The sequence below is a fragment of the Camelus dromedarius genome, chromosome 21, assembly GCF_036321535.1.
Source record: "Camelus dromedarius isolate mCamDro1 chromosome 21, mCamDro1.pat, whole genome shotgun sequence".
In the NCBI taxonomy this organism is placed as follows: Eukaryota; Metazoa; Chordata; class Mammalia; order Artiodactyla; family Camelidae; genus Camelus; species Camelus dromedarius.
In genome coordinates, this window is record NC_087456.1 from 7,145,795 (window position 1) to 7,162,763 (window position 16,969).

The 16,969-nt window shown below is 50.6% G+C and overlaps 1 protein-coding gene across 4 annotated transcripts in view; it reads left to right on the plus strand.

The window, feature by feature from the left end:
* The window catches only part of MFSD4A (major facilitator superfamily domain containing 4A), a 26,870-nt gene extending 12,206 nt beyond the window's left edge, over positions 1-14,664 (plus strand). For 2 of the 4 annotated variants that reach the window (XM_031438712.2, XM_031438714.2), the window contains 7 exons: positions 1,503-1,671; positions 2,096-2,211; positions 3,290-3,463; positions 6,189-6,336; positions 9,882-9,952; positions 11,186-11,306; positions 12,453-14,664. In XM_031438712.2, coding sequence (XP_031294572.1) covers positions 1,503-1,671; positions 2,096-2,211; positions 3,290-3,463; positions 6,189-6,336; positions 9,882-9,952; positions 11,186-11,306; positions 12,453-12,508 — 855 coding nt within the window. In that variant the 3' untranslated portion in view covers positions 12,509-14,664. The remainder of the gene's footprint in view (positions 1-1,502; positions 1,672-2,095; positions 2,212-3,289; positions 3,464-6,188; positions 6,337-9,881; positions 9,953-11,185; positions 11,307-12,452) is intronic. The other 2 variants (XM_031438713.2, XM_064477116.1) reach the window with 2 other exon arrangements.
* The last annotated feature ends 2,305 nt before the right edge of the window (positions 14,665-16,969 follow it).

Consider the following 16,969-nt stretch of genomic DNA (forward strand, 5'->3'; position numbering starts at 1 on the left):
ATGGGCGGTGCATATATGTAGGTGCCGCAGACACACCGGCCGGCCCACCTGGCCTTCTCTGACTTTTCGGGTGGAGCCTGCCTTCCCTGAATCGGCTTCTTATAAAGATCCAGCGTGTTCCTGCTGGCAATGCCGGCCAATCCTCTGTGAAGTCCTTCCCACCACCCACCTCCCTGGAAAGTCCAGTCTGAGTGATCACGCCTCATTTACAGCTGTTTCCCCTTGGCCTTCACCCAGGCATTCTGCTACCACAGGCCTCTGCGTGTGGGCTTCCTGTTTCCCCCATCGGACTGGAGGGAGGGCTTCACCTTCCCCGTCAGACCCGGGACTCCTGAGGGCAGGGGCTGTCTCCTCCACTCAGGCCTGATTTGTGACTCTAATGCTGCTGCAGTGTGACTGCCTGACTTATTTATAAGTGGAGGGAGGCTCCCAAGGTGCCCACAGGGAGGTAAGCACAGGGGTGGCGTTCCGGTGAGTTGGGAACTTGCCAAACCATGTGAGCCAGCCTGCCTCCAGGCGAGGGGGCGGCTTCCCCATAGCAGCACCAGGCGGGAGCTGGCAGTCCCCTGACGTCCGTCTCTGCTGGGCCAGCTTCACCTGCGAGCCCAGAGGGGCCCATCAGCCCCTGGGCACTTTGGTAGCTCTCCGGGCTTCCTCTCCTTCTGAAGCAAAAGGAACTGGGATGAGGCAGCAGCAGGAAGGGCAGAGATGAGACTCGCCGAGGAGCTTCCTGGCGGTGAGCGTGGTTAGACACCAGCAAGGCACCTGAGGGAGGGGATGGAGGCTTCTCCAGGCAACCTCAGGAGCAGGAGACATTTCTCGTTGCCCTGGGGAGTTCATAAAACCCAAGCGGCTCAATATGAGTATCAGCGAATGCAGCATTGCGCTGTGCGTGCGTGTTGCTCCCAGCATGCATTTTTCACTCTAAAGGAGTCCATGTCCGTGTCTCTGATCTCCCTGAGGACAGCCTCTATATCTTCGTAAGGTATGACACCTAGACGCCCCTGGCCTGGAGATGGCACTGGTCAGAATCAGGATGCCTGGGCTCCAGTCTAGCTCTGCCCCAAGTCAGCGGTAGGACTGGCACTCATGCTTCTCAGGTCTCTTCTCATTGTAACAGGTTTCAACTGAGTGATAACTTTGAGCCTCAGTTGCCCCATCTGGAAAATGGGGGTGATAATTTCCCCCTAGCACGTGTTCCAGAGCTGTGATAAACAAAAGCCGAACTTCTTTGTAAAGTATCACATGATCTACCAGCAGGAAGGCGTGTGAGGGGCTGTGCTCCAGCCACTCCACCAAGCCTGTCCCAGGTCAGGACACCTGGTTGCATGAGCTGGGGATGGTGCTTAGGTCAGCGCCCCCAGGAGAGAGCTGTCTTCTCCCCAGACCGTGCAGACAGATGTCTGCCGCACAATCATGTGGAGGTGTATGCGGTGGGCCAGGCATGGGAAGTGGGGAGCCTGACGGGAATGGGGCTCTCCTGATCCTCTGCCCGCCCCCAGCTCCCGGTGCCCATGGCTGTGCTGTATCTGCTGTCCAAAGAGCGGCTGCTGACCTGCTGCCCGCAGAGGAGTCCCCTGCTCCTGCCCGCAGACGAGCTCGCCCTGGAGACACAGCCTCCTGAGAAGGAAGACACATCCTCGCTGCCCCCCAAGTTTCAGCCAAACGCAGGTGGGGGGCCCTAATGAACTTTCGTGCTCATGGCCCCATCCCGAGGCTTCCTTGGTAAGCCCTTCTGCCCAGAGGGTGAGCGCAGATCACAGGTGATAAGGGTTAGAAAAAAAACCCTGGCACTGCTGGTCTCGCAAGGTGGGAGATGGAGCAAATGGGCCAAGAGAATGAGGAAGGCAGGCTTCTGGCTCCCACCTCCATTCTGCCTCACCCCTCACCGTGTGCCCGTGGGCGGGTTACCTGACCTCTCTAAGCCTTGCTTCCAACAGCACTGTGAGACAGACAGGGGCTGTTGCTTCTGGACAGTTGGAAGCTAGAGAAGGCTCTGCCAGGGCTCTCCTGGCTGCCAGCCACTTTGGCCGACGTGCAGAGGGAGGGGAGAGGGTGCTGAGCCTCATCCCTGCTCTCCTTGTGTCTCGTCCAGGGCACGAGGACCTGTTCAGCTGCTGCCAGAGAAGGAACTTCAAAGGAGCCCCTTACTCCTTCTTCGCCATCCACATCACAGCCGCCCTGGTCCTGTTCATGACCGATGGGATGACGGTGAGCCTGCCCTCTGAGGGCACCCCCTGGGCTCCCTGAACCTCAAGTCCGGGGATCATAAGAGAAAGGAGGAGCATCAAGGTTTCTGAGAGACCTCACCTGTAGTACAGTTGATCCAAACACTTAAACCCAAATACAAGTTTTGGGGCGAGCCTCTCCTGAATCACCCACAGCTCCTTGGAGCTGTGCTCTCCTGGCTTGTTCAGGTGTTTTTGTTTTTATGAACTCTGTGAAAAGGGAACTCTCTGGTTTGTCACTGAGTGTAGGCTCCTCGCATTTTTTAAAAATGGGGCAACGCCCTGTTCACCCAAGGAGAAGTCATACCATATAAACTCAAGGGCGCTCTGCTTCCTGGAATGTGTTCCAAGCCTGGGCTTCTCAAGCCATACAGTAAACAAGCTTCAGGCAGGATCCGGGCCCAGTGTTCAGTTCACTAGTGACCTCTGTTACCCTATTTAGTGCCTTTTCCCAGAAATCTCTAAGGATTAGATTAGGACAGTTTTGAATGGCTGTTTGATTAACCGATTGCTATATGAGGGACCTTCTGAGGAGAGGGCCCTAAAAACCTAGATGACCCGGTGGAAAGTACTCGTGACAGTACTGGTTGACTTCCAACTCAGTGTGACCTTGAGCGAGTCACTTCTTTCTGTCCTCTCATCCGTAAAATGAGATGCCTACACACACTTTTTTTCAGCTGTGGTACCCTTCCTTCAGCAAAAAAAAAAATTAAAAAAAAACTTTCCGGAATCCTCATAAATAAGACATGTAGTGGAATTCTACTCTGGTTGAAGAGGGGAGCAGAGCCTTTGTGCCCAGACACCTCAGGACTCCTTTGGGGACCCAGAAACACCTTCCTGGATCCTCCAGCCCCTGCAGGTGCCATCCGTCAGCTGTGGCGCCCAGGTTCCGCCCTCAGCTTGGGCCTGCACGCGCCATGTGGTCTCCGCTCCAAGCCCACCCCTAGGGGAGCCTCTAGGAGCAGAGCCAGTCCTCCCAGCCCACACCACACCTTCCCCGGCCGGGCCTCCTTGGTGAGCGTGCGCTGCAGGTGTGTTCAGCGGGGCCTGTCTCCCCACAGGGGGCGTACTCCGCCTTTGTGTACAGCTATGCAGTGGAGAAACCGCTGTCGGTGGGACACAAGGTGGCTGGTTACCTCCCCAGCCTCTTCTGGGGCTTCATCACCCTGGGTCGGCTCATCTCCATTCCCATCTCCTCAAGAGTGAAGCCAGCCACCATGGTTTTCGTCAATGTGGTAAGTGGCCTCCTTTAACTTCTTGGAGACCCAGAAGAACCATTCACTCCTGGCCCCCCGCTGCCCCAGGACGTTTGCCTGCACTGGACATGCCAGCAGGGTGGGCATGCAGGAGCAGAGGCAGGAGAGGAGGGAAGGGACATGCTGGTGGGGGAGGAATGGAAATCCAGGGGCGGAGCCTACCTCTGCCATCTCGGAAAAGCTATTTCCTCTCTCTGGGCCTCTGATTTTGTACTCAGAGAAGACAGGGGCTGCAGGAGGTGATTAGTACTGTGTCTGGAGCAGATTCCAGCTGACAGCCTGCCAGGAGCAAAGCAGGTGCTGGCCTTGGTCCTCCCTCGTTCCCCTTGGTGCCCAGCTGGTCAGAGCCCTGTGGCCAGCAGAGGCCAGGGATTCCCCAGCCTCCAGAATCACCATCTCTGAGAATTTGCATCTTAAAGACTCTCCCAGATGATTCTTAAATAGCCAGACTGGCATGGAGGATGGCCTTCAAGGAACTGGTCTGCTCTGGTAGCAGGAGGTCTGGGTCTGAGCGATGATGGGTTAAGACCTGTGCCCTGATGTGTGTCCATGTCACCATCTATGACAGAGGGGTCCAGATTACAGATTCCTGTGAGGTCATCTAGCCCAATCTCCAACCTGGGCTCGAATCAGCTCTATTATATCCCTTCCAAGGGGTCCAGAGTCTGTTAAAACACCTCCAGTGACTGGAATCTCACTAGCTTTCCAGAAAGTCCAATCCACTGTCAGGAAGTACTTCCTTGGGTTGAATCTCTAGCAGAGAGGGGGTTGGGGAATAATGCTGGGGCTACAGAAGCCAAAGATCATGAGCTGCAAGAAAGGCCCTTGGACTTGGCCTTGTGCTAGTTGATGACCTTCAAAAAAGAATTTTCCATTCAGTGCAGATGGGGGGGTCTGGAGGGTAGAAGCCGAACTCAAGAGGCTAAAGGTGAGAAGGAGATGAGAAGTGGAGACGTTTAAGTATTGCAGATATTTCTGAGCTGAAGGGAGTTTTGTTTGACAGGAGTCGGGTGGTGTGAGCCTGTTTGTAGGCAGAGGAGAAAGGGAGGAAGGCTGGAAGCGGGGGGGGGGGGGGGGGGGTGCTGTGTGGATACCATTGTCAGAGAGGAGGTGAGTGAGGAAGGCCCTGGGACAGGGGAGATGGGAAGGGCAGAGGGGAAGAAGTAGTTCAGTAGAAAGAGGGCTCCTTTTCTCTGGGTCTGGGGTGACGTGATGTAGGCAGGAAGATGCCGCAGGTCCACGAGGTGGGGAAGAGTGAGGGAACAGGTGCCAGTGGTGGCCAGCCTCTGTAGCACATGAGGCCAGCTGCTTAGAGAGGAGAGTTGGGTGTGACTCGGTGTGTGAGAAAGAAGAAAGTTGGAAGCCACCACGTGAGTTAGGCACTGATGAGAAACTTACCTGGGGTGCTGGGTTTTAAAAAGGAAAATCAGATTTCTGGGTCCAACTCAGACTTTGTGAATCAGAATGCCCAGGGGAAGTGGGATGGGTATAGCTCAGTGGAAAGAGCACGTGCTTAGCATGTATGAGGTCCTGGGTTCAATTGCCAGTACCTCCATTAAAAATAAATTTAAAAAAAATAGAATAAAATGAGCAAACATTTTTAAAAAGATTTTAAAATCCCACATTAAAAAAAATAAAGCATGTTCAGGGAAGGGGGCCTAGTAATCTATATATTCAACAAGCACCCCAGGGGGTTCATGTCCTCAAGCAAGTTTGGGACAACACTATTCTAGAGCAAGCGATTTCCAAATACATTAGGCCCACTGGAGGTGCACTTGGGATACAAGATGCCTGGGCCCATACTCCAGAGATTCTGATTCAGGGGTGTGTGGAGAGGAACGTGGGTGTCTGGATGGTTTTAAAGCTTTTCATGTGTTTTCGGTGGGCAGCCTGTTGGGCCCGCAGCTGAACTGCTCTGAGCAAGCTCCCCAGTGCTGCAGCCGCCAAGGGGCCATCTCACATTCACTGCACCTTCTTCCCAGATTCTGCTCATTGATAAAGTAGCAGCCACTCTACTCTTGAAGTGCTCCTGGATCTCAACAACTGCTTACTGGTTAATGAGCAGACGCTCTGTGCGGGGGCCCGGGGTGGGGGTGGTGAGGGTGGCCCTGCAGGACCCTGTAAGATGAGGTCTCTGCCTTCAGGGAGCTGACAGCTGGCTCGGGAAGAAGGTGGGCGGGGAGAGGGAGTGTGCCTGGCACGGAAGAGGAGGAGCGGGAAGGCAGGTGGGATGCAGGCTGAGAGCCAGACTGTGGAGGGGGCTACGCAGAGTTGCCAATTCACTTTGGGCCTCCTCGGTCTCCTGTCACCCAGGCTAACATAGGAGAGTTGGAGGTTTTTAAAACTTCCCCAGTCTGGAGATTTTCAGGGTGGCTCTTTAAGGCTTGATTTGTAAGTGCGGTGGCCGGGTGGCGGGAAGGGAGCAGGAGCTGAGCGTTTGTTAAGCACTTGCAGTGGATTGACAGGGATGTCTGGGTGGGGTCCTAGGCTCCCGCCTTCCTCCTATTCTCAGGGCTTCCTCGGCCAACACCCGGCTGGGGAAGGTGCAGTTCCCACAGACTCCACAGGGTAGCGCACTGGTCACGCAGCGCTTGCTCCTGGGGCTGGAGAGGCACTTTTCCAAGTTAGGAGACTGGTTTTTCCTATCTCAATGGCCACCCAACTTTCCTCAAATTTCTAATCGCCGCCATCTCTGCTGTGCCAGATTGGCGTGGTGGTGACGTTCCTGGTGCTTCTTGTTTTCTCCTACAACGTCATCTTCCTGTTCGTGGGGACAGCCAGTCTGGGCCTGTTCCTAAGTAGCACCTTCCCCAGCCTGCTGGCCTACACCGAGGACATCCTGCAGTACAAAGGTGAGTTGGAGTGGGGAGGGGCGTGAAGAGTGCCAAAGCCCTCCTTCAGGCTGGGTGCTGCCCCCCCACCAGGCCCCGCTTCCTGGGGTCCTCCAGCCAGAAGCTCCCTGCCCCACTTCCTCATGGAAGCGAATGCTCCCCCCTGACTCTGGTGGGAACAGGCTCACTGACGAGGTTGTTCTGACCCACGTGGCTCCCTCCGCTCGACATTATACCTGTATCATGTGACTTCAGACCACGGAGAAAACACAGTAAGCATCTCTTTCCCATTTTCTTTCTCCCCATAGTAGTGGCTCCTGACCCACAGCTGGCATTTTGTGTAACATGCACGTGCTGGAAAGTCCAAGTTCACAGAAAAGCAAAGTTGCAGGGGAAACGTTGAGGCATTGGAAAGGAGTTTCGTAATTTATCACTAAAAGAACCTCCTTGCTTTGTTGTTCTTGTGAACACTGTTCGAAACAGATTAGAACAAGGATTCCACACCTGATCTGGGGTTGTGACATAGCTTCCTTAATGTCAGAAACCTCTAATTCGGTCAATGCATCTTCCTTTTCTGTAGTCTTCCAAGTCTGTACAGTAAATATCTTTTTGTTAAATAAAAAAAGTTAATTATGAACATGTAATGTTACCCTTAGGAGTAACCAGAGACTCCCTAGGGTGTTGGAAAACCAGCATTAAAGATGAGTGATTTCTTTAGAGCAGGAATGGGGGAAATTGGTGTTTGGTGGGGTTGAGGTCGGGGCAAGGCCAGATCAGAGCAATTATCCGCTGAGTTGATCCTGAGACCTGGAGTCCTTGGAATATAAAGATAATCCCCAACCCTCAAACAAGTAAAATAAAGTAATGAAATGATGTTGGTATCACATGTCACACAGGGTTTTAAGTGATCAACAAGTGTTAGAGTTTAATAATAATAATGTTACGTTGGTTGTCTCTCCTGCAAATGATCACTCAAATCCGTCCTCCTCTCTTCTCAGCATCCCTGCACTAGTTCAGGCCTTTATCTCCACTTACCTGCTTGGAATAGTTAATTGTGCCCAGCTTTTCGTAATTTCTAATCATCTCCATCCCTGCCTTGGCAGGTCCTGGCTTGCCTCCTCGCCTTTGGATTTGCCTCCGTCAGCGGTTCTCAAGGCTGGTTCCACATTTAAATCACCTGGGGCCCTTGTAACAAAGCCCACTGCGTGGGCATCATCAGCATAAAGTCTGATGTAACTGGTCCTGAGCTGCTGGGTGATTCTGACGTGTAGCCAGGGTGAGGACCACTTACGGGGCCGTCCTCTGCACTGCTGCAGAGGGCTTGCTTTAAAACCCAGAGCTGATCACAGCCTTCATATCTCCCTGTGGAGCTCTCACTCTCTCTCCCTCCTTCTCACTCTCTGCTTCCCCTCGGAGCCCACACTCTAGCCATGTTGAATTACTTGTTCTTCCCTGCTGGCATGAAAACTATTCTGTATTCCCACACTTTGGCACATAGTGACCCCTCTGCCTGGAATGCCCTCTTTACCCCTTCCCACCCTTTTATCTTCTCCTCAAGTCCCTCCCCGCTCTGGGAAGTTTCTCTGATCCCACTGGGAGGGTGTGCCGCCCTCCTTTGTACTGGCCTCTTGTGTTTGTCCCACCTCCAGGCTTTTGTACCCATGTTATCTGCATTCTCTCCTTGACAGCATGCTCCCTGTGGGCACCAGCAAGGGACAAGGGCGAGAGCACGGGCTTGGAGGTTACCAGCAGACCCGAATGTCAGTCCTGCCTCCACACCTTCTGGCTTTGTGACCTTGTGCAGTTCAATTCCTTTCCCCTTTCTGAGCCTCAGTTTTCTTATCTGCAAAATTGGGATGCAAATATCTTCCTATTAGGATTGTTTTGTGCATTTGAGAAAATGTGAAGCTCTTGATTTGGCAGCATTCCTGGCTCACAGGTGCTTAGTATCTATGGTAACTCTAATTACTCATCTGGGTTCCGTCGGTGTTTAGCACCGTACCCGATGCCCAGAGGGACTGAGAGGCTTTTGAAGGCATGAGTGGAATAGACAGGGGGTGCCACTGACCAGTGTTGAATCTAGAGAGGGTTTCATGGAAGAGATGAGACTTGAGCTGGCCCAGGATTTGGAAAGTCAGAAAGAAAAATGAAAGGCATTCCAGGAAAGGGTGGGGCGGGGGCAGTGAACAGCCTGAGAGCAAAGACACAGAGACAGGTAGAAACGTTTAAGTGAGATAAACGAGGAACTTGAAGCTCAGAGTAGACAGTGATGATCTGTGTTTGATTAAAAGTGGGGAGGTTACAGCTCAGTGGTAAAGTGCGTGCCTAGCATGCATGAGGTCCTGGATTCGATCCCCGGTGCCGCCGCCATTAAATAAATAAATAAACCTAATTACTTCCCCTCAAAAAAATTAAAAAAAAAAAAAGCTAGGTGACGACCATATGTTGGCCACTGTGCTAATAATCAGCAGTGGTCTGTGCCACTGAACTGAAAGTCAAGGCCAGGTCCTCTCTCCTAGGCTTACAGCCTTGTAGGGAAGGCTGCCTGGTAAACAGATCTGGGGACATGGATGTGGAGATGTGAGAGTAGGGGGTGGGGAGGGCTGCGGGAGCACAGAGGAGCAGCAAGAAACCCAGGTTCAGGGACGGCAGGAGCGGGAGAGGATTATGAAGGAAATCTGAACCTGGACTTGTTACAAGATGAACAGGATTTTGCCAAAGAGGAGGAGGAAGAGGAATGTTCAGGAGGGAGTGAAGGCGTGTGTCAGAAGCTGGCGGGGAGAGCGTGTGCAGGGTCAGGAGGCAGAAGAGAGCTTCTCCTGGAGGTAGAGCTGTCAATGCGGACACATTATAAAGGGCCCTGCAAACTACATTAAAGTGTTTGGACTTGATCCTGACAGCGGCGTTGAAGGGTTTAAACAGAGAACTGGCCTGGTTTCGAGGGTTTTCTGTGTGTCAGCGCTATGCCACGCACTCGCTTGTGTCACGTCCGAGTTGTCTACACAGCAACCCTGCGAAGGAGGTGTTGTCACGCGCGCTTTACAGAAGGAAACCAAGGCCTGGAGAGAAGGGAAAGGATTTGCCCAAAGTCACCTGACTAGTAGGTGACAGTGAGCTTGGAACCCAAGTCTGGCTCTGAAGGTCTATACCATGTCGTGGGATTAACCAGAGGTGTGTCTGGTCGGTGCAGTGCCAGGGCAGTGTGGACACTGGCCTGCTTAGCAGAGGGGTGGCCTGAGGAGATCAGGAAGTCTTCCTGGAAAGGTAGTTGGCAGTCAGATTGGGAAGGTCCCTGAATGCCAGGCTAAGCCAGAATTTACCCTGAAGACAATCATGAGGAATGGACGGTTTCAGAATAAGGAAGGAATTATAGTGACAGTAGGACCTGAGAATTCCCAAAGCCAAGTTAAGGGCTCAAGGCTAAGAAATCGTAGGAATCCAAAACAGTCCTCTTAGGCAGTCACACTGTTTTTCCAGAGGCTTCCCAGAAACAACCTGGATTGTGCCAGCAGTCTTCTGTCTCCTTAGCTGGCTTTTGCTAAGCCAAATCCTTCTCTTTTGGTCAGGCTGTGCGACCACGGTGCTGGTGACCGGGGCAGGCATCGGCGAGATGGTCCTCCAGATGCTAGTCGGTTCGGTACGTGGGGCAACGCGGGATGGGGGAGTCGTCGGGGTGTGCTCCTCCAGGCAGGTGAGATGACGTGGCCAGCCCCCTTCTGAACCCACGCTCCCCCTTCCCTGAGCCTCCCACACAGCAAGCGGGGCTCCACTCTCTGTCACCTGTTTCCGTTTCCGAGTCAGCATTGAAAGCTGAGCCTCCAAATGTGGGACCTGGAGATGCAAAGGATACGTGGTACCATCCAAAGCAAACACAAGCCCTGTCTGGGAGCAGGGCCAGAGGCCCCGCGGGAACGTTTAGCTCTCAGAGCCTGGGCTGGGCTTGGGCTGCAGGCAGAGTTCCTTTCCAGCCCTCTCCACCTACCGCTCCCTGCCCCACCTCTCCTCGCCTTTGGCCACCCTACAAAGGGCCCAGCTTTCCTGCCCACCTCCAGCCCTGATCAAGGGCCGACTTGCCCAGTTCTCTTCAAACATACCCCCATTTCATCTGTTCACCAGGAAGGAAAAAATACATCTGCTTTTGACAGAAGACTAGAATGTAAACACTGCTGTTCTCCTTTTTACAAAGGACGATGTTGCAACTCGGAGAAATTAAGCGACTTGCCTTTGGTCACACTTCTGATAACCAACAGAGATGACATTCCATCCTAGGTTTTTTCAAGTCTCCAAGATCCCTCTAACCACTCCTTGATTCTCCTCCCCTTTCCTTTCGCTCTGCTGGACAAGGGGGAAGAGCTGCACCTTATGGTGCCCTCTGCGCTGAGATGACGTGATGTCTGGGGCTTGCTTCGGTGCAACCCAGCGCAGGGGGGAGGTGGAGGGGGCAGAGGAAACCGGTGTTCGTTTCTGAAGTTGGTGATGGGTCCATGGAAATTCCATGTGCTACTTTGGCACGTGTTTTCAACCTTCCATGACAGTTCTGGTCAGGCCTTGAGGGTATAGAATCTCCTAATATGATTGGAGTTTTAAGGAAGACATGGAGATTTTTAGAAGGTTCCAGGGCACAGAGCTAAAGGGACCACAGGGGTCACTGGGTCCACCCCACCCCCCCCTTACTGCAGGATTTCTGCCACCTTCAGAAACGTAACTTGAAATGAGGCCAAGATGTCCATCCTACCTGTGTTTCTATCAATTGGTGTGACGGGCCTCAACTCGACTGAAAAACCCATCGAGGCCTGAGAAGGCCGCTGCCTCCCATACATCTTCGTGGGCGGTTTTGCTGATCTGTATCTCTGTGTTCCCCCCTTGGCAGGTTTTCCAGGCTCGGGGCAGCTATAGTTTCCTGGTCTGCGGCGTGATCTTTGGGTGCCTGGCTTTCACCTTCTATATCTTGCTCCTGTTTTTCCACAGGATGCACTCTGGACTCTCATCAGGTAAGGAAAGAATCTGTTTCTACACAAGAGGAGGAAAACAGAGCGGGGGTAGGGGGGGCATGTGGGAGATGCTGTGGATCTTAGCACGCCCCCAACGATGTTCTGTTCCAAGTAAAATGCAAGGAAATGTTTATTTTTCTACAGCTTCCTTTTCCCCTCTTCCTGCTTTGTCCTGCAATTGTCTGAGCTCCACTCTCAGGGCAGGAGGGAACGGGACAGGCTGACTCATGGTTTCTCCATTCAGAGAGGGGCACGCACTGTGAACTGGCTTCCTACATCCCACCCTGCCGTGGGACCGGGGGCCAAGAATGCCTTTCCAGCCTGTACAGAGACCTGAAAGGCAGAGCCTGCCTCCTTAGCTGGAACTTGGCCCAGCAGCCTAACTGGCCATCTCTTTGCAGTTGGGGATTTGACTCGAGTCCAAATCTCTTTTTCAAAAAGAAATCCTTCAGGCCAAGTAGCAAAGAAAAGCTCCTTCCTGGAAGGGACATCTCCTAATAACAGTCCCGCTCCTGGAGACCCGAGGCAGGGGGAGTCCCAGGGCTGTTCTCGTGACCCTGAGCCCTGACCTGCCTTTCTGCCCACAGCTCTCAGAGCCCCAGCAACTGCACCAGCTGTGCACGTAGCTCTTAAGAAAAGGTGCCCAGGCAGAACCCTCATCCTCTTTGCAGAAGGCAAAATACTGGTCACAGAAAGGCTAAAGGAACAGGCATCCACAGCCCTCTCTCGCTGTAGGGACACATGCTCCCTTTAAGCACCAGTGCAGGGATCCCCCAGTCAGCACCCGCTCCAGCCTCGCGTCCAAGGCAGCAGGTCCAGGTGTTGTCCAGCCCCGCACTTGGCAGTCAGGCCATCCATCCAGAGAGATTTGCTGAACATCCAATGAATAATAATGAGTTCCCTGTTCACAGGGGACAAAAAGAAATAGATATTCCCCAAGCCCTGGACACTAGTCTCAACAGACTGCCTCCCCCAGCAGTTTGCCAGATTTCGCAGGTCTGACCTTTCCCCCAACGTGAGCCACCAAATGGCAGAGAAACAAAAAGCCTGGGTAAGCGCTCAGAATGAGTGAGGGCCGTGACTAACCTGAGCTGCTGAAACACCTGTTTTTTTTTGTTTTTTGTTTTTTGTTTTTTTCTGTTGCAGTTCCGACCCAGGACAAAGCACTTGGGATGGAGAGTCTTGAGTGCTACCAGAGGTAAAACTGGGTGAGTGAGACAGGCGAAGACGTCCGGCCAAAGGGCAGGGGAGCGCTGGGGCGGCAATGGAGGCAACCTCTCGACACCTCGGTTCCAACCTTCACTAATCCTTGGTTGGGTGGAAGAAATTAAATTGAATTCTGGTAACTGAGTCCACCCTGGGCAGATCATTGGAAGTTTACCTGGGTATTCAGGTCACCTTCCTCTTCCCTGGCTCAGACTTTGGGTGAGAGCGGGCCAGGAGACCCCGTGGGAAGGATGAAGACAGCTGCTTCACTCCATCGGCCGCCTCCTCCGTGGACCACAGCCTGGGTTTGAAGATCACTCTTAACTGGAAGTTTGAACAAACAAGTTGAAATTAGACACAATGATGATCATTGCTTTATGTAGATAGATTTTTTAAAAATCAATCAAAACAAACCCCAAGCGATTCCCTGGCATGCTCAAAGGATTTACGTGCTTTTACTTATTAATACTCCGAAGCCCCTCCGACCCCTGTGGCTGCTGTCGTAGTTCATCTATAACCTAAAGCAGCAAAAGGAAAAGTTGACTCTTTGGGACACTAACTCAGTGGTATGCTGGGCTCGCGCATGCCAGCTTATAGAAGTCAGTTGAGTTTTCATTTTGAGAGCTGGTCGTTAAAATGCAGCCATTATTTAAAATTAAATTATATAAACTTACTACCTTTGCTTTTAATGTAATTTAACTATAACTACTCAAAGCTCATCACTTCCTAATTTTTTTCTACCTGTGTTATTGAGGTTATTTATTGTACCCGCAGGGTAGAAATACTACATAAAGATGTGCTTCTGTGTATTTCTAACTCCACTTTCAGTGGTAACACGTGAGTGGCTTGAGATCAGCCATGGTGGGACTGTTTATAGCTCTTGCCAATTTCTGTGGTGTAAAGCATGGCTTTATTTTCCCTCTCGAGATCCATTTGATCAACATTTACCAGCATACCACTGCTAATAACCAATGCTGACTGGTCCAGAAGTTGCCTGGGAGAATGGGGTAGATGGCTCTGCTTTTCTCATTGACATTGAATAGCTTACAAAAGGTATAGAAACAGCATGAATTTCTCAAAAATATCTAACTTAAACTTTACATCTCCTCTAGGGGGAGGAAAAAATTCTTTCCACCATGTCAACGTTCTTTTCTTTAACAAAAAGCTGGGCCGCTGAACAGTTCAAGCTGTGTGGTATACTGAAGGGGGTGTCTGTCCAGGAGCACTCACTCCTGTCCTGATGAAACCCTGTAGTCATACAGAGAGAGAATGCAAACTGGACTCGGAGGGCTAAGAGTGCTGGGACTTCTGTAAGTAGCGCAATGGCTTATTACAGTCGCTGTTCATGTATTAGTTTACCTGAACTTTGTGTAAATACAAATGTCCATGTATAAATGTACAAAGTAAGTGGGTCGTGGTTCTCAGGAACCTGGCCAAGTGATGTGGTTCACATGCCCCACACTGAAAGCGTTATCCTGGAACCGTAGGCATTGTCATGTAAGCCAGCTCCATCTGCCATCAGCGTGGGGCAGCGAGGAGGGTCTGGCTACAGAGAGAGACCTGGTTCAGGCACTGGCCTCCCCTTTTAGCTGCGTGGCCCTGGGCAGATCACAGAACCTCTTCCAGCCTTGCTTTCCTTTATCTGTGAAGTGACATTTCTAAAATAACCTTACCCTACCTCAAAGGAATTCTGAAAAAATTAAGTGAATTTGTGTAAAGCAGTTCTTATATGCCTGACATAGAAATTTGCTTAATAACTGTTAGCAATTTTTATTTTTAAAACCTCCTCGCTAGCAGCTGAGAAATCGTTCATATGTTTGGTACGTATTTATTGTAAATCAGACAGATCCAAATTCTTTTGAAAGCTGGTGGTCTAGGGGTATAGTTTTAACTGTGTCTGTAAATACTTAAAAGTATTAGATCGCAGCCAAACTTAAATGTGCACTCTAACCATAGTGAGTGACTGATCCGGGGAAAAAGCAAGCAGCTATATTTTTCTGGTGATTTTTCAAGACAACATCCTTTTTATACAGATTTAGCAAGAAGAATCCATGGCTGTATCTAAGGTGATCATGATTTATTTGTGAATATAGAAAACAAGATTGAAACAAATCTAAGAGTACCTTTCCTAAAATAAAATATTTTAAATTTAGTAAGTGTGTTGTCCATTATGAAGGACAGTTGTTCCTTTTACATAAGAAACAAATGACCAAATGTTCCCCAAAGCAGGTGTCCCTCATACTGTAGGTTCACATGACATATTTTAGAAGAAACAAAACTCTCAGAGACAGGACTGTGAGCCACTATTTCCTCTTATGTATAATCAGAATAAGGGAAAGCAGCTAGGTTTTTATGCCACACTTCAAAATCAGTTACAGAGCAAATAGGGCTTTTTTCCTGATCTCCTCCTTTGAAGGGTTGCGACATTTCAGAGTCCTGTGGAATCGCCCTGTTCCCAGATTTCCCTCTGCTACTTGGATGTGGCAATTTAACCCGTCAGTACACCAGATTCACGAAGGAAGACACAGTGACGTAGAGGTCTTTTAGAGAATCCATTTATTCATTTAAAAGATTTCTCTATCACCTGCTCAGTTTAAGGCACTGATCTAGGTGCGATACAGCAGAGATGAGACAGAAGTGCCTGCCTCACAAAGTTAACAGAGATAACTGTTACACAGGGTGAGTGATGATTGAGTGCCACAAAGAAAAATACAGCAGGGAAGAGGGATGTGAAGAGGAAATGTCAAGAGATACTCCAGGAGGCCTTTCTAAAGAGGTACCATTTGTGCAGAAACCTAAAAGAGAGGCAGGAGCAAGCATCCGAGGACCTGGGGAAGATCCTATCCAGCAGGAGGGGACACAACCAGCGCAAAGGCCCTAGACTGAACATGCTTGTAGCCTCTGGGGAACAGCGAGCGAGCAGGCCAGGGCGGCTCAGTGCAGGAAGGAAGGAGGAGAGCGGCAGGAAATAGACTGGAGCGGTAGTTGGGGACCAGCTCATTAAGCCATGGTAGAAATGTGGATTTTTAATTTTTTTTTAAGTTATGTGAGGTTATTGGGGGCATTGTGGGCATGCAAGGGACATGATCTGATTCACATGTTCGAAAGTAATACTCTGGTTGTTTGAAGAATAGACTGTGGGGCAAGGATGAAATCAGGGACACCTGAAGGGTATAATTGCAATAAACCATTAAGGGATGATGGTGGCTTGGACAACGCTGGTAGCACCGGAAGTAGTGAAAGTGATCAGATTAAAGTGTATTTTGAAAGTCAAACGGACAGCGTTTGCTGACAGATTAGGTGTGGGGTGAGAGGGAAAAATGGGAATCAAGAACAAACCCAGGCATCTGAGTTGTGTAGTGGGTACATGAAAAGGCCACTGGAAGGTGATGGGGGCGCTCGAGTTTTTTCCGGACACTTTCACTTTGCGATGCTATCTTGGATGTCAAGGCAGCTGACAGATATAAAATCCGGAGCTTCAAAGAAAAGTCAAGCCTGGAGATGGAAATGCTGTGGTCACTTAATGTATAAAGAGTGTTTAACGCCACGGGATTGAATGAGATCGTCTAGGGAGTGAGTGTGGAGAGAGATGGGAGATGCAGCCCTGGGATGCTGCAACACCCAGAGGTCGGAGAAAAAGAACAGGATCCAGCAGAGCAAATAAGAGAAGCAACCAGAGAAGCAGGAGGAAGTTCAGGAGAGAATGTGGTTTCCTGGAAGGCATGTGAGGCGTATCTTAAGTAGGAGGAAGTAATCAGTGCTGCCACAAGGTCCCCCGTGGACTGAACCTCAGCCGTTGTATTTGGCAGGATGGAAGGGGACCTTGACTAGAGAGTGTTTGAATGGTGGTGCCTGCAAAACACATGCGAGTCATAAAATCAACTCCGATGTCCCAGCAACCTCCTTGACGCCAATGCTTGCCACCTAACTTGCACAGAGGTTAGAAACTATCGTTTCATTTTTCATTATATAATGTCCTCGTATTTTAGAATGTTCCAAATGAAGTCACCTTCACGGACGCCTTTCAGTTCCAGGGTTTATTCCAGTAAGCGCAGTGCTTTGTAGTGACAATCAATGTGAAAGCTAACAACTGTTAATGATTATCTCCTACCTAATAATGCCAACCCTGGAAAATTACTCAATATTAGGGTTTATCATTAGATGCATTTATGAAACACAGAAAGTAATTGCAAAATCGACATCATGCCTCTCAAAAGAGGATGTGTCAACAGTCAGAAAGGTTAGAAAATTGTGAATTAAACAGGCTTTTTCACTAAGACTTCTTCAGGCTTTTAATAGGTCTAATATGCATCTTGACTCTCAAGGGGTGAAGACCCAGTTTCCCAAACTTACTTGCCCTTGTGGGACTACTGTTCCAGGCAGTGCGTTTTGAGAACCTGGGTCTAGAACCCAGCAGTCCTCACAAGTGTACCACCCACTGCCCACCATCTGAAGGA